The following is a 22895-nucleotide window of genomic DNA, read 5'->3' as shown; positions in this document are numbered from 1 at the left end:
CGCCGGGCGAGCAGACGGCGGCAAGCACGCCAGCCTCGCCGCCGCCGCCTCTGCCACTACTGCTGCCAGCAGCGCGCTCTGGGCGGCTCGCTTGCTCGCGGGAAGCGGGCCGGGCTCCCGGCGGGCAGGCCCTCCTCCTGGGGCAAAAGCCGCAGCTGACGCAGGCGGCTTGGAAGGCGGAAGCTGTCCCGCTCCGACCGCTCAGGCAGCGCCGCGGCGCCTACACCTGGGGCCTCCACCTGCGGGCACAGGCGCCCGACCCGAGGAGTCCGAGGGGGCTCGTGGCCATCTACATGGCCCTGCGCGTCCCTGAGCAGCGGGCCCTACCAAGTTCCTCGCCGCACCCTGCCCCCCTTCCCGCCTGGTCCAAAGATCCTGAGGACGAGGGTGTGCGCTGGGCCCTGCGACGTCTAGGTCTTATCACGCGTCGCTAAGCCCCCCAGCCCCTTCCAAGTTCCTCCCAGTACTCCCTCTCCCCATCAACCGGAGGGAAGGGGCGTGTCTTTTTCACGGCACGCCCCCTCATGAATATTAATAAGCGCGCATGCGCCAGCCCCGCGCGCTGGGTAGAGGTGGCCAGACCGGGCCGCTGCTCTCAGACGGGCTCTCCGAGTCCCTCTCCGAGAGCCGGGCGGGCACGCGTCATTGTGTTACCTGCGGCCGGCCCGCGAGCTGGGCTCGTTTTTTTTTTTTTTTCTCCCCTCCCTCTCTCCTTTCTAAGCAGCTGATCTGAAAGGGAATAAAAGGCTGCGCATAATCATAATAATAAAAGAAGGGGAGCGCGAGAGAAGGAAAGAAAGCCGGGAGGTGGAAGAGGAGGGGGAGCGCCTCAAAGAAGCGATCAGAATAATAAAAGGAGGCCGGGCCCTTTGCCTTCTGGAACGCGCCGCTCTTGAAAGAGCTTTTGAAAAGTGGTGTTGTTTTCCAGTCGTGCATGCTCCAATCGGCGGAGTATATTAGAGCCGGGACGCGGCAGCCGCAGGGGCAGCGGCGACGGCAGCACCGGCGGCAGCACCGGTCGGAGCACCAGCGCGAGCAGCAGCGGCGGCGTCCCGAGTGCCCGCGGCGCGCGGCGCAGCGATGCGGTCCCCACGGACGCGCGGCCGGCCCGGGCGCCCCCTGAGCCTCCTGCTCGCCCTGCTCTGCGCCCTGCGAGCCAAGGTAGGAGCCCGCCGGGCCTCCCTCCCGGCCCGCCCTCTCCTTTTCCTCGCAGCGCCCTGGACGCCTGCGGTTGGGCGCCTGGAACGGGCTCGGGAGCCCTCGGGCGTTCGGCTTCCCCGCCGGGTCCCTGCGCCTGAGAGGCTGCACAAGGGCTGGGGGAGCCTCCGGCCTCCTAAATGTATCCTCCCGGCGGGGCAGGGGGCTGCGTTCTCACCGCTCTTCTCCCCGGGGGCAGTCGTCGGATTTCTCCTGCACTCGTGCATTTTTTTGTACGGGAATCACGTCTAGTCCTTGCACTCAGTTTTGCAAAATTATTTTCACTTGGCGCTGAGGGCTCGTCGGGGCGGGCGGGGAGGGAGTCGCTACTTCCACCCTCGAAGAAAACAACTTTCCCCTGCGCTGACCTCCCTCCCTCCCTCGCCGGCAGGTGTGCGGGGCCTCCGGCCAGTTCGAATTGGAGATCCTGTCCATGCAGAACGTGAACGGGGAGCTGCAGAACGGGAACTGCTGCGGCGGCGTCCGGAACCCGGGGGACCGCAAGTGCTCCCACGACGAGTGTGACACGTATTTCAAAGTGTGCCTCAAGGAGTACCAGTCCCGCGTCACGGCCGGGGGGCCCTGCAGCTTCGGCTCGGGCTCCACTCCTGTCATCGGGGGCAACACCTTCAATCTCAAGGCCAGTCGTGGCAACGAACGCAACCGCATCGTGCTGCCTTTCAGTTTCGCGTGGCCGGTGAGTGGGCTACGCGGTGAGGGAGGCCCGCCGAGGTCCGTACCCACGCGCCTCTCTCTTGCGAGAGAGATTTAAAGGACCTTGGCTTGAAACTCCGAGCTAACTGGAAAAGTCTGGTGGGGTGGGGTGTTGGGCAGCCGAGACTATATAGTTACTTATCAGCAGGCCCTATCTTCGTGGCTTTTTTGCTAAGCGCCCAAAAGTGGGGAGCCCACAGAGGTTTGTGGGGCAAAGCTCCCAGGAAGTCTGGTTTAAACTTGCAACTAACACGAAGGCCCTAGAGTGACCCCGCCCCGAGCTAGGAGTTCATTATAGATGATCTTTGCTTAACCAATTAAACCTGATGCGCCAATGGAAGGCGACGCGGCGCAGTTCTGGCCTTCCAACGCCGTCCAAATCGGCACCCTCCCCTTTCTCGTGAGCGGCTGGGAGGGCGGGCGTGTCCTTCCTGGAGGGTGTGGGGGAGCCCGTTTCCCGCTGCTCCCCGGGAGATTTGGGGCGTGCGGGGACGCGCTCTGGGCTGAATGTAAGGGGTCGGGGGCGGCTGCCGCAGAGACGGGTGGGGGGTTGGGGGGGTGTCTCCAAGCTGCGGCTGGAGCTGTGAACCCAAGAGCCTCCGCCCCCTGCCGGCCCCTTCCTGCCCTCGCCCCCGCGCGGTGTAGCCGTTGTGGCCTCACTTCCAGCGGTTCCCGGGCTCTGGAACCAGCTGTGTTTGCAAACTTCCCGGGGAAGGGCGGGGGTACGCCCTCGTCCGGCGGGCGCCCGGCCCCCGCTAGCCTCCGGGGGCGTGTCAAGGCCTGGAAGTGGGGGGGGGGGCTGTTAGAGGCGGCCGCTGAGAGTGCGAGTGCGTGGACCCCCGCCCCGGTGCAACTAGGCCAGCCAGCCGACTCTGCAACGAGGCCCTTGCAACATCCCAAATTGGGTAGAAGGAAGATGAGTGTGATTGCAGAAGGGGAGGAAAGGGGAAAATGCTCGTGCCCTCTGCTCAGCTCCTGCTGTCCGGTAGGTGTGGCTCATCGCCAGGACTGGGGCTTGGCCTAGTCTGTGAGGGTGGGTGGCGAGGTGGAGGGGGGGAGGGGAGGGGAGCGGTGCTCAATGTCCAGGGGAATACTCTCCACCACGTGCTGTCTTGGGGTGCACTCTGCTGCCTCCTACCCGCAGGCTGGGGCTGTGATTCGAATCCCTGGGAGGGGATGGAAAGGGAGGGTACTTTGGTGAATGCGTGCCGGTGTGTGGGTGTATCTTGGGGTGGCTCTCAAGGCCCACATTTACTGGAGCTGGCGTTATAAAGTGCCCTCTGCCATGGGTGAGATAAGACAGTTATCAGAAACATGCCATTAAAAGGGGCTTATAAAAACCTGTGGTATGTGGAGTTCTCTGAGAACCGACGGCCGCCTCGTCTGTTGCCGGATTTCAATTTTACAAAGAGTGTTTATCTTGTTTGTTAATCCCCTACTAGGGAGAACTTTAAAGAGGCTGGCCATTTTCTAATCTGACTGGGCCCAAGTTAACTGTGAATACTGACCGCCCTTGAACTTGTGTTTGGAGTTTAGGGGGAAGGGGCCTGCAGGTGGTTCCACCCTCCTGAGGATCAGTCCGGAGCCCCTTGCGTTTCACAAGACCATAAAAGGAATCTTATTAGTGATGTGGAAAAGCTGCAGGCCTGGCTGAGGCTCACTTTGGAGAGTAGGGTCAGAGGACCGCTTGGATGAGAACAAGGAGCCTTGCTCCCCCACGCCTAGCTTTGGAAAGTGACCTAGGTGTGTGTCTGTCCCCATTTGACACTTGGCAGAGCCCTAGATGGGGAATGAGCAGGAAGCCGTGTGTGGGGCAGGGAGACGATTGATTTGCTGGTGCTCTTCTGTGGTTTCAGGGCCCACGGGTCACCAACCATGAAATAGACTCTCGGCTTTTCTAGAATGGGGAGAACGCTGGGGCTACACTGAGTGTGGTTCTTTTGAAGTTGGGCCAAGTGCATGTATCACTCATAAATGAGTCTCCACCCTGCCCCCTAAAAGGCCTGCTGTGAAACATAAGCTTTACTTCCCAAGAGAAAGTGGAGTTTAGGTGTATTGTTTTAGTTTATTTTCCCGAGTGTGGTTGGAGAAACACCACAGTCTGTAACTTTCAAGAATGATTCCAGGGTGAGTGTTAAGTGAAGTGAAAGCACTTAAGTATTGACGTAGTTAGTGCAGCTTCGTTCAGTTTGGCAATTAAATATTAATAAGCATGTCTATCTAGAACTGACTTTCTTGAATAGGTAAAAACTGAACTTGGTACAAAATTCAATATGGAAAGACAATATGGTCTTTAAAAAAAAAAAAAACCGCCTTGGACTTCCAGCCACTTGAGCCCCTGACCCTACAATTAGTTACTGTCCACATGGGTCCTCCCAAATGTGTGGACAGTGGGAGAATCCTGGTTCGTGGTGCACAGTAGGTCAGTTTGGAAGGTGGTGTAATTCATGCCTTTTGTTTGGGATTATGACCCCAATCAAATAACTGTTCGTGCTCTAGAAAGGAAGAAGAGGAAATAATTTGGCCACATTTGAAATCTAGTCCACATTCCAGTGTCCATGTGGGAGGCTCTGTAGAGGTGGGCCTGCCCATCGGATAGTATCTGATTATGTTTCATTTGATGTCTGCTGCCCCAGCTCCTGGCCTGTGGTTCTCATCTGTGGCTTCTAATCCCCGTTCCAGTGCTGCTCACAGGGTCTTGACTTGAAGCAACTGGCCTGATTTATGACCCTCCAATCAGGGGGACCTAGTGATAAGAACATACATTATGGAAGGTAGTTGGGCTCAACGGGAAGTGATTTGGGAATAACCATTTATAAATCAATGAAATGGTTAGGTCGTGCCTCCCCCAAATTAGTGCTGAATCCCAGTGGTACCTGCTTAATAAGAATACATTAATGAAGTTACTACTAACCAGCCCCAAAAGGTTTTTAGGAACTCCAGAACCCCAGTTCGCTGTATTGATCCATTGCAGACCCTGCAGTGAACTGAATCTAGAGAAACTTTGGGGGAAGTGGTTGAGATGTTTGTTCCTTTGGCGTCCTATTTAAATGCCATTGACAGTGATAAAAGGCTTGCTGGGAGCAGCTGAATTTTTCAGGAAAATCCAATGAAGTGTGTTTCTTGCATACCAGAGTGATGCCAACTTTGGTCTCCTTTATACTTAAGGCCTGATTGAGCAACTGCCAGGGGTTTGGGTAAATCAGATGTCACAAGGTTAATCACAGAATGTAATTGACAGTGTCCTTGCCTTTATGCCCTCTGTTGTGTTTCCTGGACCCTGAGCCTCTGTAAGTGTGGTGTGGACACGCAGAAGGTAGAGGGATGGGGTTCTCATTTGAACTGGCTCCTTTCTACAGCCAGTGTGTGCAACCCATGTGGCCATATCATGCATGCATGCATGCAAATGACACATGTGAGTATAAGGGCTTGGAGCAAGGGATTTCCTTATGTGGAGAAAACCTCTTCTGCTCCCAGACACCTATGTCAAAGTGATGAAATGACAGGTCTGTATTGCAAAACCAGGCTTGGGGGAAAGAGCTGCACTCACTTTGTGCTAAGTGTCTTCAGAGTGGCTGCTCCCCACATGAAATCCTTCTGCAAGGTACTTGGTTTTTAATTTTTTTTTCTTTTCTAGGTGTAAACTTCTCTGTGTTTTCTTCCTCCTTGTTGTGTTGTTTCTTAGCAACTTATTCAAACCTCCAATACTTATAGGAGTTTGCAGCCCACCAACTCCACACCCATAATTCTACAGGGACTCCAAACATTTGTAGAGAACAGTGAAGCTTTTGGCATCAAGGCTGTTGGGGAGCTGGATGGATAAGGAGGAGTGGCAGCAGCCACTTTCAGGCATGTCCTCTCCCTGGAATCAGTGCTCTGAATACTGCGTAAAATCTTTATAGCGAAGAGTGGTAAGGGACCCTTTGGATAGAAGGCATGTGGAAGGTTTAGCCTGGTGGACAAAATGTTGTTCGTGAAAAAATGAAGCCAAGGCAACAAAGATCATGTTCCTGATCTGAAAACAAGAATGTAAACAGAGGCCTTGACTGGGTTCATAGCAGCCACCAGCCCATTGTAAAGGCCAGAACTTGGTTCCAATGTCAGGCTTTTCAAGATTAGTTACAATGTAAGAATGCATAATATCTGGATGTGCATACAATGAGCATGATAATCCATAAAAGCAAATGTTCCTGAGCATCCCCCCCCCTTGGTAAACTTCTATAAGCATGTTCCTTCCCCTACCTATTAACCCCCTAGGTTAGGTTCTGAGCTGAGAGAAGTAACACTTGGTTCCAGCTTTTAAATATACTTAAAAAAAAAAAAAAAAAAAACTAGAACAGAATAAGTTGAACCAATTTTTCAACTTGAGGAAGATGTGTTAGGATGTGATGATTCTCATGTTTTCTAGAATGGTAGCAGAGGCGGGGATAGGGTTTTGCATTCAGAAATGTTCCACCTTTCTCTTGGCTCATGATGCCGAGTGGCTGTGTTGTGATTTCCTTGCTGGTTTCTGATCATTGCATGGACTGCCCTGCCCCTGTGGCCCTTGTTTTTACGGGGCCGGCGACATTTGTCACTGGTGTGGTACATGTGCAGGGAAGAAATTGTGCAGCATGGCTCCCAGTGGTTAAAAGTGGTACAATAAATAGTCCAACATTCAGAGTCCTCTACCAGCTCAGCCCAGTTTTTGTGCACTTTTAGTAAATAAGTAGAAAGGCTTCTTGTTCAGGCTTGCTCTGTGTGAACCGGACGGTTGTGCTTGGCTGGTTTCTCGGTATTCTATCTATTAACCTCGCCACCCTTTTGTAACTGGTGCATTTAATTATCAGTGGGATGCTTTTCAAACAGGTAAGGGTAATGATGGGAAAGGGGGTGGGGGCATCTCATTGAGCCTCTCCAATCTGGATATGAGCTTTGGGGCCCACTCGGTGAGTCTTTGAGGTGGGCTTTCATGAGAAAATCGCCCTTTGTAACCAGATCGGACTCTATTGAAATGTCAAGCCCTGCACACTGAATTGCTGTCTATGGCTGAAGTTGTCTTGGCTTGGATGCTGTGGGGAAGTTGTCCTTTCTTCAGGCCCTCCCCTCACCACCGCCCTGTGACACGTGAATTTTTCGTGCGAGCGTGCGTGTGCCCACACATGCGATCTCTGAAGCCTTTATTTGGTATGTTTGTGACTGGAATATTTTATACTGTGGCCACCCAGACGCAGGCAGGACAATAGTGTGGCCGAATTGACTGAAATGAGGATTACAGAGAATAATGCGGCCTCTCCAAAAATACTGCTAATACAGGGCCTGCGACAGGAAGCGACAGTTGAGTCAGCAGAGTACAGGGCCCCAGACAAACCCGGGGGCCGACTGACTCGCACAATGGCCCCCTGGGCACATCGGGCATTCCCAGGGTGTGTGCTCCTTGGCCGCCTGTCGCGGTGGCCTGGGGTTTTGGACGCCGCACGCGTGCCGTTTGGATGGCGGTTTGTTTGTGTCCGTCAGCTTGGCAGGAATGGAAGCAGCCTCTTCTCAGGGCTTGGTTTGGCTGCCGCTGTTGCCAGGAAAAGGAAGCTCCCAGCTGCCAACACAATTACCTTTGTTTCTTACATCCCCCTTCTTAATGTGGCAATTAAGTGCTTACCACTCTGCCCGGTGCCAAGGTAACCACCGAGGAGTCAGATGGGCGCAGAACACAGCCCTCCCGCAGCCACGGTGCCCGGGGCGGGAAGAGGCCCTTGGGATCCTGGGATGCCTTGGGATTTCGAAGTTGGGGCCCTCCTTTAGGTAAAAGGCTGTGGAAGTCCTTCTGAAAGCTGGCTGTCCCTCTTTCCTGCTGCACGAGAATAAGAACCAGCCACTGTTGCCAGCATCCCCTGGGCCTGGAGGTGGGAAGGGGCACAGGCCCAGGCTGAAGTTGTGTTAGCTGCCCATCCCTCCTGCTTTGCCCCCAGGCTGTTCTGGGGAGATTGAAGAGAAGAGATGAAAGCAAGGGGATTCTTCTAGTCTTACTTTTGTAGTTTGAAACCAAGAAAAATCCTGGTATTTGCTATTTGTGATTCTCGTGGGTGGTATTTTCATAGGAGCTTGAGTCGGAACACTTGCCCATCATCTGGCCTGGCACCCCCTCCCCGAGCCATTGGTGGGGGATGCCCAGTGAGTTGGGCTCCGCTGTCGGGGGAGGGGGTCATATTTGCAGTGACAAATTGGGCGTGACAAGATCATAGCAGATTGCATCTGATTTTTGGCCTGGTACTGGCTTCATAGGATGGTATAAAGTGTGTGCGTGGTCTGGATCTTGGAGTCTGGAAGTATATTCTGGGATGTACAGAGGTCAAGCGTGGGCCTGGGAAAAATTAAAGTTCCTAGCAAGTAATAATCATTACCAAATTATCTTGATTGTTGATCTATAGTGTGGGGATGGAGTGGGAGGTAAGAGGGCCTCCTAATAGGGGCCTTGGAGGGAATCCTTTCTTCTGAAGGCTGGGTGGGAGGAATCCTCCTGCTCCAGGAGGTGAGGCCCAGAACCATAAGTCCTTCTCCGAAACCAGAAAGAGAGATGGCCCAGGGCTTTTTCTTTCTTTTTTGGCAAGGCCTTGTTGCCAGTGCTGCAGCCCCCAGCCCAAACCCCATGTCCACCACCAAGAAGGCAGTTCACGGAAGATCAGGACACTCCCTGTCCAGAACTCTGTGCCACCCAACCCTCAGGATTGCGTGGTGTTGGTCAGCAACTCCTGAGGTCTCACCAGTTCTGGTGAGGATGAGCCAGGTACACAGCTTGGTCTTCCAGGTTCTTGTGCAAGTTTGAAGGATGCTGCCTTCTTTGAGCATTCATTAAGCAGGGTTAAGACTGTCATGCCAGCTCAGTCCCGGCACGCCTTCTTTCTGTGGGGTTTGTGGATGTTAGGTGTTTAGTGCTTGTGCAAGTCTGTCAGAAATGTGGATATCAATGCATTTAATCAGGATTAATTACAACAATACGTGGAAGTGTAGAACGTGGGTCTCAACATGGCCAGCAAACGAAGAGCTTAATTATACAGAATACACATCTGGCCTCATTTGGATTTGGCTCTCACCTCCAATCAGTAGAGAAATGTAATTTCTTGCTGCTCTCAGGGAAGAGTCCTGTAATTTGTAGGAAGTCCCAGGAAACTTAGAGGCTGTAAATAAGATGTAACTTTGACTAATAAAATATTAACGATGACAACAATGAATTTGGACCCGTGGCCACCAAACAGGAGAGGGCTGGGTATGTGCCCCGGCTTGCCTGGTTTTGCTTGCTTTTCAGAGCATTTTCCCACAGTTATCAGTGAACGAAATGGAATCCGGCTCTGCTTTGAGTATGAAACATATTTCGGCTGAATTCCAAAGCAGGGTCTATCACAAGATATTTTTATATTCAGAGACGGCATGCTGTGTCTCTGAGCAGTAAGCTTGTCTAGAGTTATGAATGAAGCTCTTTTTTTTTTTTTTTTCCTCTCGTGTTCCATTTTTGCCTTCACCTTGTGGGTGCCTTCTCATGGTGGCTGTGTGTCTGGTGGCACGGGATTATTTGAGAAATGCACACTATTTCCGATGCATTGGTATCTGACAGTGACAGCTCAGGGACACGGAGGAAGGACTCATGTGCTCCCCCCAACCCCCATCTATTTCTCCAGCTTCAAGATAGCAGGTTTATTTAAACCCTTCTGTTTTGTGAGACTGACCTCATTCTAAATTACAAATGAAGATTTGAGTAAAAGCGGGAATTTGCTAATGGCTTGGATTTGGGGGGGAGGTAGAATTCTGAGATAAACCTGGAAGATAAAAGGTGCCTTCAGTATAATAGCTGGCATCCTGCCAGTGTCCAGGGAATTTGTTTAGTTAGTGGACTCTGATTATTCCTGGAATGTTAGATCTTATTGACAGATAAGTCCGTCAATAGCTATAACCCATGGGTGTGTGATTATTTCTCCCTTTTGTACTCTGGTCCCCAGAGTCTGCCCCCTAAACACCCCAAGTTAGGTCACCGCCTTTGTCTTAGTCTCTTTGCACCTACCCCCTCCTGCTTCCTAGAGTCACCTGATACTTGTGGGAGCCGAGATGGTCTCACACAGACAGGGCTTTCAAAGGGGTTCTGAAAAGGAAAAGGGGGCCTCCCTAGGGACTGCCCCACCAGGGCCCAAAGTGTAACCTTAGCAATAGCCAGCCCTCCTCACTGGATGAGGGGGCCTCCCCTCCCCCGGTACAAATACCTGGTTAGGTTAGCTTAGAATAAATTCTTTGTGTGTTTTTCTCATGCACTGGAGTTAGGGTCTGGAAAGTTTTGGAAAACCGTATAGCATTCACATATAGGGAGGTGGTATTTCCTCATGATGACTTTGGGCTGCTTGCGTATAACGGCCCTGACTGACCACTGTGGGCCCCCACCAGGTGAAAGCATCAACCTGAGGGTGGGTGCCAGGGAGGGGAGTTGGGTGACCTCCATTCCACAGCAAACAGAGTTGTCACTTTGGCTTTGTGGTTCTGTTTGGCAGAGTGTGTGGGGAGGCCAAGCAAGGTAGACATTTGGGCCCTGACCTCTATTTCTGAATACTAAGCTGTTGTTTATCTGTGTTGCAGAGGTCCTACACTTTGCTCGTGGAGGCGTGGGATTCCAGCAATGACACTCTCCGTAAGTATCACAGCAAGGGGCTTTTCTCTGGGTGCGTCTTTGTGGAAGCACAGTGCTTAGAGTACAGCAGTGTCAGAGCTGAATCTATCTCCTGAATGCTTCAGAGGACTTGTACCACTCCCTGCTGTCTGCCCCCTGTGTCCCTACCCCAGGGCCCATACTCCAGGGCAAACTGCTCCATGCAGTCTTTTCCATAACCTTCCCAGAACGTTCGCTTGGAACATTAAGTGGCCAGGACAGATTCCCTGTTAACTCAGTCCCTGACTAAGGGACCTAGATTATCGTTGGGATAGAGATCTTAATGGTTTTACAACGTTAAAACCTTGTAGACTGCTAAAGGATCAAAGTGGTGACTTTTTAAAAGTCCATTTAAACTTTAAGTGAGTGTTTAATCTCTCATCGGAAAGATAAAGCCTGCGGAGGTGGCGCTGGGCTCTAAATCTAAAGGCCGACCTTGAATTTCACTTGGTGGGCAGGTGAGCTTCTAGGCAGTCAGGGTTTCTTTCCCACACTGTGCACCACAGACCTTTCATTGAAGTGGAATCCCAGAGCCTCACAGGTACCACACCTGCCTGGCCCCTTCTGAAAGATGACTGTTTCAGTGCAGGCTGCTTTTTCAGAGCTTCGAGGGGTGGCTTTTGGTGGGGAAGCCACTGAGGCTGTGTCTGGAACTGGCAGCAGCCTGGCTTATAAAGTGTAGTCTTTGCTCCTTACATGTAACTTAAAAGTGTTTTCTCTCACCTGCAGTAACTGTGCATTCCGTTTTTGCTGGGAGGATCGTCCTGGGAAAATGTGGTTCACGTTGAAATTCCTTAGTCTGCGCGGGAGGAAGGGTTGATCCAACATTTTGTCTTTGCCCTCCATTCTCTGAATGTCTCATCCCTTTTGCTTCTCTAACTCACCCTTTCTTTGTGTTTTTTTTTCTTTTGTTTGTTTTATTTGGGTTTTTTTGTTTGTTTTTGCTGCTGCTAATATTTCCCCTCATTTTCTCATCATGTTTTTTTTTTTTTTTTTTTTTTAATTGAATCTGAGAATGGTGCATGCCCAGAGTGGGCACATTGGAGGCTTGGTACCTGCTAGGCTGCTTCAGGCTGCATATGGCTTGTTGGGCCACTGGGGGCCACATAGCCCTTGCTGAGCCCTGGTGAGCCAGAGGCTCCAGGCCATTTGGATCCCCCTTCTTGCTTTGACATCCAAAACCCAGATCTGTGGCCTTCCTCTCCGAGGGGCACCCCTGTCCCACTGTGGTGTGGTAGGAGGGGAGGGTGGTAACCAGCCTTGGTTGTGGGTCATATGACCAGTCAGGGTCACAGACACCGTTTTGTTCTCTCCTCCCTCCCCACAACACAAACGTTGAGTGTTGTGTCACTGTGACCTGGTCACAATGGTAACTAAGCATGGGAAAGACTCGGAGCTGGGGAGGGAGGGAAATAGACCAGAGAGCCTCTGGTGCACATGTGGTCCTCTTTTCCCTTCCCTTTTGGATGTTAGAACAGTCTGATAAAGTGAACATCCTTGAGATCCTGGCTCATGGTAAGAGCTGGATCAGGACACTGACCCTCTAGCACCTACAGGGCCCTTCCTGGCCCTTCCATCACCCCACAGGTCAGGTAGCTGTGCCCCTGGGAAGCGGATGCCCATCTAGAGCTGCCCATGGTTGTCTACATTTCATGGTGGCCCTGGTTTTGGATTCTGGGGCATCTCCTCGCTGGGGAGAGAGTAACTAAGTCCATGGAATAGCACAAGAAGGGCTTAGGGCAGGGATAAAGAACTTCAGACCTCTACCCTTGAAGAAAGGAATGGCCACAAAGTCATGGAATGCCCAGTACATGCAGGTGACTGGAACTCCCTCTGTGAACCCGAGAGGAGGAAATGCTTTATCCACTTGTTTATTCAGCGTCTCTTTTTACAATGCTTCCAAGGGATCTTGAATTCACGTTCAGAAACAAATTTGGCATCTTCTCTCTTCAGATGAGGTCCTGCCTAGGGCCCTTCATGGATGACTGGCACCGGCATTTCAACACGTAGAACCATGAGCCAGAAATCTGGAAGACACCCTGTGTACCTCCCTTTCTAAGGGAGCATCCATAGCATCCATATCTAATCCACCTCCAAGTTCTGAAAATCTCTCCCAACAGTTCACTGGAATCCTGCCACCTCTCGCCACATCCCCTGCCACTGTCCTGGTCCAAGTCCCCATCTGCTAACACCTGAACTCCTACACTAGTGACCACATTAGTCCATCCATATCTACTCCCGTCCACCTCCCATGCTTCCTCCATTCTTCTGCCATCCTGGTCTTTTGAGAGTGTTTCGTTTTTTTTTTACCTGAAATATGATCAACATAGTATCTTCTATTAGGTCCTAGTGTACATCTGGATTTGATTCGATTATCATCTTCACTGAGAGCCCCTTGGTGGCTTCCTGATAGTCTTGGGACACATCTCTGTGTGGCCCAAAAGGCCTTGCACAGCCATCTTGTTTCCCTGCTAGCTCCAGCCTGCATGCCACACTGTCCTCTACCATATCCATATTCTGGTCCTATCCCACCAGTCACCTTTCTGTCCTCAAATGCACCATCACATTCTGTCCTGCCACAGGGCCTTTGCATGTGCTACTCATGTAGGCTGGAAGGTTTTGCTTATTACTCTCTTCAATCTCTGTCCCTCCCATGGGACTGTACTGCATGAGGGCAGAGGCTAAGGTTGTGTAGCAACCCAGATGGAGTTGGCTACTCTTCGAGGGCCAAACAAGTTGGAGATATCCTGTCTTCAGATTAGAGGCAGAGCCCTGAGGGTTAGGACCGAGAATTCCTTCTCCCATCAGCTCTGCAGAGAGAGCCTGGCCCAGACAAAGCCTAGGTACTGTCTGTGTGTTAGAGAGTGCTGTCTGAGCCTGGCGCTCCTGGCATCAGTCCTCCGAGGTCATTTCCATTATGTTTCAAAACTGTACTACATAAGGGTACAGATTTTTCCTGTACAGATGGTTTCAGTGTATGGGACTGTTCCGTAGATACGTGAACACAAACTGGCACACTTAGACCAGGTTTTCCTTCTAGCTTCACCATCTTGGCTACGCTCCTGTCTAGTAGGTTTATGGGTTAGTGTGGCCCCAGGGTTATGCTCAGACTCACCTCATTACCTCCATGGCCTGCAAGGCTAGGGGGCAGCGGGGCAGGCTTTGTGCTCCACTTTCACACAGCTAAGGTCTCAGGAGGGTCTGTTAATGTCCTTCTCCAGTCCTGAAGCTGGACTCCCAAGTGAACTACCCCAGATGCACTTCTGTGCCCCAAGCTGAGAGGAAGTAGGATTCAGGTGACAGCAGCTTAGAAGAAGCAGGCAGCAAACTGGCTGTCTTGTAACCCAAATGCCAGAAAGCATGCCCTAGACGCACCTGACTCCCTGCCTGGGAGCTGCCAGGGAAAATCTGCCATACAGGTGTGAGGGTAGGTCTACAGATCTGTTAGCCACATCGAGGATTCTGAGGATTCTGAAATGATCGTTCTCCCATCTCCTAGAAATGGGAGGAAAGTATACTGAACTACTGGAAACAACCTGTCCGCCTGGGCCTTTAGGATCGCCCCGGACTCCTGTTTCAGTTGTTTGTTGTCGTTACCTGCCTGAGAGATGCTGGAGGTCTTCGAGCCATGTGTTTAAGTAATTCCTTTATGCAGAACTCATAATCACGTGGTAATAGCTTGCTGCATTTTCAAATTAAACCAGCAGAGCAAACATACAGTTAATGGAAGGACATTTTTGTCATTCTTTGGCCTGTGTTTATTTGCAAAACTTAATGTTAGTAAAGTGTTATCTGCAAGTGGTTCTGTGTGTGCTGGGGTGTAAGTCTGCAGGTGTGTGGGCTTGTTCAAGGCTTGTCCTGCCCACATGGCAGTTAAACCCAGAGGGTTGACCCTGGGGTGAAGCTGGGAGTCATGTGGATGAAGCCCTCCCCCCCCCCCCACCCCAGGAGCGCCTCCTTTCTTGGTCACCTGTTGGGTTTGTATAACCTTGTAAATGAGCACAGGCCCTGAGCCTAGAAAAACAGGGGTGTGGGTGGGTAAAAATCACAGACATTGCTAGTAGGTCCTAATACTGTCTCTCCAAGGTGGCCTTGAATTTGACAAGGTGGTGAAGGGTTGGTGTTGGCAGGTTTAAGAAAACAAACAAGACCAGGCTGGGGTGCTTAGTGCCTTGCTTCCTTTTCACAGCCCTCCCCTGGATTCCTGGCACCCAGTGTTTGGATTTATTTTCGTACCTGTCTCTTTTCTGAGACTAGATTATAAGTGACCTCAGGGCAGGGACCACTTCTTATTTCTCTTGAGAGCTGCTTGAGCTCTGGGCATGTTTATTTTCAATGGGCACCTTTTAAAGAGCATGACTCGGCTCAGAAAAATCCTCAGTCTACCTGTCGCTAAACTAGGGTGCGTTACTTTCCCGTGTGCCTTCTGGGCAAAGGTGAAAGGTGAAACGCATCAAGTTTGAGGTACAAGTGCAAGCTTAAAAGGTGGCAAATTTATCGCTTCTTAAGAACGTAACTCTACCCCTCGGCTCCAATGAAGAGTTTGAAGTAGGCAAAGTCTTTCTAAAGCAAGACACGAAACTCTAAAACCAGAAGAGAAAGATGGCTAACCTTTACCTGGGATAAGGTGCTTTCTAGAATACGTAAAGAGCTTTTGCAAATTTGTATGACCAATAACGCAATAGAAAACTTGGCAGAGGAGAGAAACAGGTTACAGTTCACAGGAACAGATACAAATGGCTTTGTAACCACGTGAAGGGGTGCTCACCATCACTTAATTAAATGCTAATTAAAATAAGAGCTACTTCTCTCCTTATCAGGCAAAGATCAGAAAGTTTGATAGTATATTATGTTGGCATTGCTGTTGGGAAACCCAGTTTCCTGTGCAGGGAGAAGGACAGGTTGATGGCATCACTCATGGCTGTTTGGGGTTGTCTGTGGATGGGAGTGATGGGTTGTGCTGTCTTCTGACTCAGCACTCCGTTTCTAGGGTGTCTCTTACTACTAGAACCAGGCACATGGACAGACAGTTTCAAGGATGTTTTTTGTGGCTTTGCTTAATTGTAAAAGGCCAAAATAACCTAAATGCACATATGTGAGGAACGAGGGAAAAATGTATTTCATTTTATTCCCAGATTGTGAACTACTATGCACCCATTAAAAAGGGTAAATAAATGTGTAGGCTTCTGGGGAGGGGGACACACTTCTCATTTTTCTGTCCTTTTGTACCGTTTGAATTTTATACCACATGGGTTTTAGTTATTAAAAGTAGGCAAAATGGTCAGGGAAGAAGGCTCTGATGTGAATGTTAATGCAATCAGTGCTTTTTTTTTATTTTTGGTGTGTGTTTGTTTTTTCCCCCCTGCCTCTAGAGCCTGACAGCATTATTGAAAAGGCTTCTCACTCGGGCATGATAAACCCCAGCAGGCAGTGGCAGACGCTTAAGCAGAACACAGGGATTGCCCACTTCGAGTATCAGATCCGCGTCACCTGTGATGACTATTACTATGGCTTTGGCTGCAATAAGTTCTGCCGACCCAGAGATGACTTCTTTGGACACTATGCCTGTGACCAGAATGGCAACAAAACTTGCATGGAGGGCTGGATGGGCCCTGAATGTAACAAAGGTGTGTGGGTCTGTGCTGGGTGGGTTAATAGGCTGGGAGTGGCTGTCGCTGTTGGTGTCCAGTTCTCTCCACGCTGGGTCAAGTGGCTGTCTCAGGTAGTGTGGCGTAGGGGGGATATTTGGTCTGTTTTCTAGGCCTGAGGCATAAAGATGCTGAGCACAGAAGATGCTGTTGGTGCCCTCATCCCCGCCCCCACTGCTGAATGTTGGCTGCTAACAGCTCACAGCTGTTTCTTCTCTGGAGCATTGTCCTTGGCCAAACAGCCACTCCCTGCCCCTTCCCTACTGCTCATAGTCTGTGAATGACTGGATTGGGGGTACAAAGGCCAGCCCTGCTGGCACTGTGTGCTTCCGTTCACACTCCAGAGCTTCCCCTGGGATCAGGTTGAAGCCAGACTCCAGCTGAGACCCCTGCTCAGCTCCTTCCCTTGCCTCCATCTGCTGCCTTCAGTTTCTTCTCCTGTACCCAAATCCCTTTCTCAGGCTCTGCTTCTAAGGGAACCTGACCTAAAACAGATGCCACATGGGACAGGGCTAGCTCAGTGCCTAAACCTATGATCCTGTAGGAAATGACAGCCCCTGAGCTCAGGGTGGCCTTACAGCAAGCTTTCACTGTGCATCTGTGGGGGCTGTGGCATTGAGGGGTGGAGGTGAGTGGTGAACCTGAGCTTTCCTACTTGTGTAGAGTTGGGCCCATCCACAGTAGTACAGGCTTTTAGATGTGCTGTCTGCTGTCCCAGCCCTTCTGCCCAGATTCAGTGAGTTAGTACACAGACGCAGATGTTCACAGAATTATCTGTGGTCTTTACCTTTACAAAGCTTCTAATTCACTGCAAATGGGTAAGTCTAGTTGACCAGACTAGGCCCTCACAAACTTCAATGTCCTCTGCTAATTTCACATAATTTGGTAAATTCTTTCAAGATATCCCCAAAAAGGGAGTTTTTGAATTGTGACTAAGGAGTGGGACGAAGAGGAATCTTCAGGTCTCCTGGACTTTTCTTAAATAACTAGAATTTTTAAAGGATGGCATTTCCGGGATCCAGATCAATGAATTGATAAACGTATAGTAGTTGGTGTTTTAAAAATCAGTAACAATTACTTAAAAACCATGTGTAGTATTTCTTACCATCTGTTCAAATTTTTTTCTTTTAATCAAGGAAGCAGAATTGCTTTGTGAGGCTACTTCACAGAAGTGCCACCAGAGCTGGCCCCCAGATTAGCCTGCCAAATGAAGCCAGCCTGCTTGGCTTTGTTAGTCCCATGGGATTTTTGAGACATCAGGCATTCTAGGGGATGGTGATGTAGGGGTTAAGAAGGCTGGAGCTCATCTGAATGTGCTGGGATGGGACTGAGTGGTTGAGATGAGGAAGGATCACAGCTCCTGTTCTCTTGGAGAGGGTGGGAACTGACAGGGAGCAGGGTAGCTATTGTTTAGACAGACTGGATGAAGATCCCCCTCCCCCATCAACTTGCCTGCATTTTGTTTCTGAGTAGGATCATGTTTTGAAGATCTGCTAGCACGGCCTTGAAGTTTAAAGCTGGATTTGCTATTTGGGCACCTCCCATCTTCCTCTCCTTACAATGGACTTGACATGAGATCTCTTAAAATCGTGGATTTTGTAGGCTTAATGCACTAGGCCATTCTCATGATGGTGGTGGTGCATGAAACCATGTGCTTGACACATCCTTCTGTGTTGTGTTTTTTTACAGCTATTTGCCGACAGGGCTGTAGCCCCAAGCATGGGTCTTGCAAACTCCCAGGTGACTGCAGGTAAACGACTAGACTTATTATTATTATCTTTTAATTCTTTAATGCAAGAGAGGGACTGAATTTATTGTGAATACGCCTCTTTTTCTTTGGAGGGCAAGAAAGCTTTAAAAAAAAATTCAAATAGGCACATCCGAAGCTTATTAAATTATACCAGCTGTCTGGTGGAATGTGCACACTTCTCTCTTGGAAAAAAAAAAAACTCTTATGGGCATAGTCAGTGACTTCATGTATTAACTGTTCTGTAAATTGATAACACGTTTTTATAATCTTCCCCTTAAAGTGCTAATGGATGAGATGGAGGGATGTGGGTTTCTTTGAGTCTGTCTCCTCCCCCAACCTTGTTTGCCATCTCCTAGCCCTCCCCCACTTTTCCCATCAATAGGGGACAGCGGAGCATTCTTTAGAATGGGATTAGTACAATCTCCTGGCCCCTTTGCAGGCGGGAGCCGGCCGGTGCTGAGAGGTTAATGGCTGCGCTGGAATCTTGTCAGTTGAGCCTGATGAATGTAGACTTTTGCTGCTGGCCTTTGAAGTCTGTTCTTTTATGGTCCCGGACAATGCAGAAGCCAGAGACCCACCCCGACTGGTTCACGATTACAGTTTTTGGAGCCTTCTTGAAATGTACATTATGCCCATTTAGGAAAGGCTTGCTTCAGGAAATAGTGTTGGTGTCTGTGGCATTTTGACACAATCTCCCACTTTACTCTCCTTCCTCCCAAATCTTCAGGATTAGCAGATTGAGGGTGACACCAAAAGGATCCCTGGGGCCTCTCATTTTTGCCCCAGACGCCACCCTGGTTTGAGCCAAGGGAAGCATATAAAACAATCTAAACCAGTGCATCTCAAACAGATGTTACCTGGGGCTCTTGTTCTAATGCAGAGACTGATTCCATAGGTCTGGGTGGGCCCAAGTCTCTGCATTTCTAACAAGCTCCCCAGTGCTGCTGCTGTTGCTGGTGGGACCGGACTTTGGGAATCACTGCCCCCAACCTCAGTACTCAAGTCAGAATTCCCTTGAAGTGACGGGGAACCGTCAAAATTCAGATTCCTGGGTACTGCCCCCCACCCACTGAACCCCAGTCCAGGGGTTGGCCCAAGAATCTGCATTTTGAAGAGCCTACCAAGTGAGTGTATTTTGAGGACTGCCGCTCTACAGAGAATTCTCTGTGGTCTTTACCTTCATGGCTCCACCACGGCATCTGTTCCCCTCCCATGCAGGGGGGACACTGAGCTCTGAGGCTTGACACTGAAGTGAGAACCAAGGCAGCTGGAAGTCCAGTAAAACCAAGCTGACCTGAAGTTGTCTCTTCTGACACTTGAGAGAAAAGTTTATTTTCTGGAAGGCTGGGTGGGTTCGCATATGAAGCCCCATGGTGGCAGCTGACGGTAGTATTTAACAGCATTGCTGTCAAAGGTTGAGCAGGAATCCACCTACCTGTGCTCTTCATAATTAAGGGTGTCCTGGAGAAAGTCAGATCAGCAGCGCTATTAGCCACTCTGGGCCTGCTCCGTGTGCAGAGCTCAGATGGGTATCAGCGGAGTCCGACCATGATTTCTGCTGCTGTCATCAGAATAGGCATGCTGCTGCGCAGGGGAGGGCCCTCCCAGCCAGAACAACAGGCTTTGTTTCCAGAATTTAGCCCTTTCTCTTTCGAAGTCTCCCCTCCCACTCCCTGCCCAGACACGCACCGGTGCCCTTATTTACTTAAGGTGCGACTTTCCCACACATCATTTGCATAGTCTCCTCAGCCCATCTTGTTCTGCCTACCTTGAAGGAAAATCAAAACAGAACCTTCTAGCCCAGGAGGTTCAGGTTGTGTCCTGCTCCAGAAATAGCTGAATGGCGAGTTACCCTGTAAGTTGTCTTTTGGATTATGTATTACAGAGGTGTTTTTTTTGTTTGTTTTTTTGTTTGTTTTTTTTATCCTCACATGAGAAACCTTTACTGGTTTTGTTGTTCCCAAGTAGACTGAGATTCCTTCTCCTGGTTGCACATGCTTGCTTTATTGCAAGCCTGCCAATAATATCAAACTTAATGATGAATCATCATATGAAGACAGTCACTTCAAATTCTCATGAGAACCTTAATCATAGATTATTTAACTGGGATAACTTTGTGGATGCCTCTTTAGGGTCAGTATTTTTATTTGTTTTCTTTTGAAGTCATCTGTGGCCTCTTGTGGTTTCTTTTTTATGCTTAGGGATCCAGCGCTCATTAATTAAGAGGTGAGGTTGGGTCCTCAGCTGCCTCTTCTTGCTTTTATTAGGCAAATGGAAGAGGTGTACTGATCCTTAATTTGGAAGGGAGTAAGAAGACAGTAAGAAATACTGCTATTTCCAAATCAGTTCCCTCTTAATATTTCAAGCTAGGAATATTCATCTTTTACTGAATGAACCCTGCCCCCCCCAACTCCCACGAACTTGAGTGTCCCACTTTCTTAACGAAATTTCTGCCAGATTTTTTTCTTTACTCCTCTGAATGGTCACTTGTCATTTAGACTAATGTTCTGTTTTACATAAAGCCAAATCCTCTGTCTGATTCATTTTAAACCACGCATTCTGGTGGTTCTTTGAACTGGGGTGTGGATGGCTTGTTTGTAGAAGTTAGGAAGTGGTTAGTCAGTGTTCTCAGGGGTTAAGTTGACTCTTGGCCGTGGGTGATTAGCTATTAGCTGGATCCCTATAATTTTCCCATGACAAGGATTTGCTAGCCTGCCTCCAGCTCTCTGGAAACGGAAAGCTTTCCTTTCTTGGGGGTGCTTGTTTTCCAGAGTTACAGCTGAGTGGTTGGGGGTGGGGGAGGGTGGTGGTAGTTCTTCCCTCAGCTTTTCCCAGGTCCTGTTATAGAAATACTCTGCCCATCCCTGTACCAAGTTCACCCCACTTCACCAGGCTTTCCAGGGGCCCCTCCTGTTTGTCACAGCTTGAGTTTTGAGAAGGCAGTTAAAGTTTCCGAGGGCTTGAAACTTGAGGGGCTGGTGGCTGAGACCCTGCCCCTCCTCCACCCCAGGTGAAGGTTTATGTTTGTGTTTTTGTTTGGGGATCAAAGGCACCATTTGGCCTCCGAAGAGTCTGATTAATGAGGCGCTTATAAAGGAAACTCGACTCTGTTCCCCAATACTAGATAAACTGGGTTGACCTTTTTTTCTTTTTGCAAAGTGAGAAATAACTATAAAATGAATTAGCCTAAGCAGCTCCGGTAGTGGGTCATAAATTATCCATGGGATTGGTTCCAAGTGCTGTTGCCTCCCTCACCCTCCTGCAAAAGTGGGTTCTGAGATCTCAGCCGCCTCTTTGCCAGAGGAGGGTGCCCCCTTCCCCACCCCCCCTTGTGTGATTTCCTAAAACCTCATGGGAGGCAGCTTCCTGCCGCACTGGGGTGTCTTGTTGCATTTTTGCGCGCTGGGGTCGTGACTTGCTGTTTAGACAAAGAGCCTGGCCGCTGTGTAAAAGCTGCCAGCAGTGCCGCGTTTAGGAAGACTTTCACATGGCTATTGTCACCCGAGAGTCCTTCCTTCGCCTCCGTAGCCAGCGGGGTCTTGATTTATTCCATGCCCCCACCCTTGCACAGCCTTGTGAGCCTGAGAAGAGAGTGGCTTTGTGAGGGCAGCCCCCGCTGGCCTCTCCCAGACAGCCCTGCTTTTGTAGGGAGTCGCCTGGGAGGGGACCTTGGCCCAACTACTGAAAACGTTTATTTAGACAGAGCCCCCGCGTAAACCTTGAGAGTCAACTGTCCTGTCCCCCAAAATGAAACAAGACAGGAAAGGCCTGGACTTCTTAGCCTTGCCTTTAAATGACGTTGCGCTCCCCAAATGTTCCAAGGACTAAAGCAGAGTGTGCTGTCTGTCTCCAGGTGCCAGTATGGCTGGCAGGGCCTGTACTGTGACAAGTGCATCCCGCACCCGGGGTGCGTCCATGGCACCTGTAACGAGCCCTGGCAGTGCCTCTGTGAGACCAACTGGGGCGGCCAGCTCTGCGACAAAGGTAGGGCCCTTGGGGACTGGATCTCGGGGCAGGACGGGGGCCTTGGGCACAGGAAGACTTAAGGGGTGGGGCAGCCAGAATCGAGTTTTTTACTTTTGTTTATTTTTATTGGCAGGGACTTTTAATTCTGAATTTGAATTTGCTTTTAGTGCTGGGGTTGGCGGTATTTTTTTCTGGTTTTATTTTTTTATTTTTATTTTTTAATGTTTATTTTTGAGAGAAAGCACGAGTGGGGGAGGGGCAGAGAGAAAGGGAGACACAGAATCCAAAGCAGGCTACAGGCTCTGAGCTCTCAGCACAGAGCCTGACGTGAATCCACAAACTGAGATCACGACCTGAGCCAAAGTCAGATGCTTAACTGACTGAGCCACCCAGGTGCCCCTTCAGGTTTTATTTTTTGAAACAGAAACGGGGTGGGGGTAGGGGTGCAGCTAGAAACATGGCAGGTTAGCAGCCTGTATGGTCTTCTCTGAGCTGCTCCCATCCTGGGGTCTTTCTGGCAGATCTCAACTACTGTGGGACTCACCAGCCCTGTCTCAACGGGGGAACTTGCAGCAACACAGGTCCTGACAAGTATCAGTGTTCCTGCCCTGAGGGGTATTCAGGACCCAACTGTGAAATCGGTAAGTGGCCCAGGCAGGATAAGACCCCTCCCTACCCTCAGCTTGAGAAAAAAAATAACACGCTTAAGGACACGTAAAAAGATGAAAATACCCTCCAAAGTGAAGACTGGTTGTCTCAGCAGTTCTGTGGGTCTTTGAAAGTTCCTTTGAGCAGCACCAGTGTTTGTGGTGATGCTGGCTAGCGTGGGGGGTGGGGTGTTGGCCATGCGGCTACCCGGCTCACAGATGCCTTGGAATGTGACTGGAGACACTTAGAAAGAGGACTTCCTGTCTCCTGTAGACACAGTGGGCTTATAGCACATGCTTGCTTTCATTTT

At 50.1% G+C, this 22895-nt stretch overlaps 1 protein-coding gene across 1 annotated transcript in view; it reads left to right on the top strand.

Moving 5' to 3' along the window:
* Nucleotides 1-564: 564 nt before the first annotated feature.
* JAG1 (jagged canonical Notch ligand 1) overlaps nt 565-22895 on the top strand; it is a 36029-nt gene continuing 13698 nt past the window's right edge. The window contains exons 1-7 of the mRNA XM_043602891.1: nt 565-1161; nt 1589-1894; nt 10504-10555; nt 15946-16200; nt 17911-17971; nt 21825-21955; nt 22459-22578. Coding sequence (XP_043458826.1) covers nt 1081-1161; nt 1589-1894; nt 10504-10555; nt 15946-16200; nt 17911-17971; nt 21825-21955; nt 22459-22578 — 1006 coding nt within the window. The 5' untranslated portion in view covers nt 565-1080. The remainder of the gene's footprint in view (nt 1162-1588; nt 1895-10503; nt 10556-15945; nt 16201-17910; nt 17972-21824; nt 21956-22458; nt 22579-22895) is intronic.

This window comes from Prionailurus bengalensis, chromosome A3 (assembly GCF_016509475.1).
Source record: "Prionailurus bengalensis isolate Pbe53 chromosome A3, Fcat_Pben_1.1_paternal_pri, whole genome shotgun sequence".
Lineage (NCBI taxonomy): Eukaryota > Metazoa > Chordata > Mammalia > Carnivora > Felidae > Prionailurus > Prionailurus bengalensis.
The sequence above is the reverse complement of the archived record's forward strand: the minus strand, read 5'-3'. Positions and strand labels throughout refer to the sequence as shown.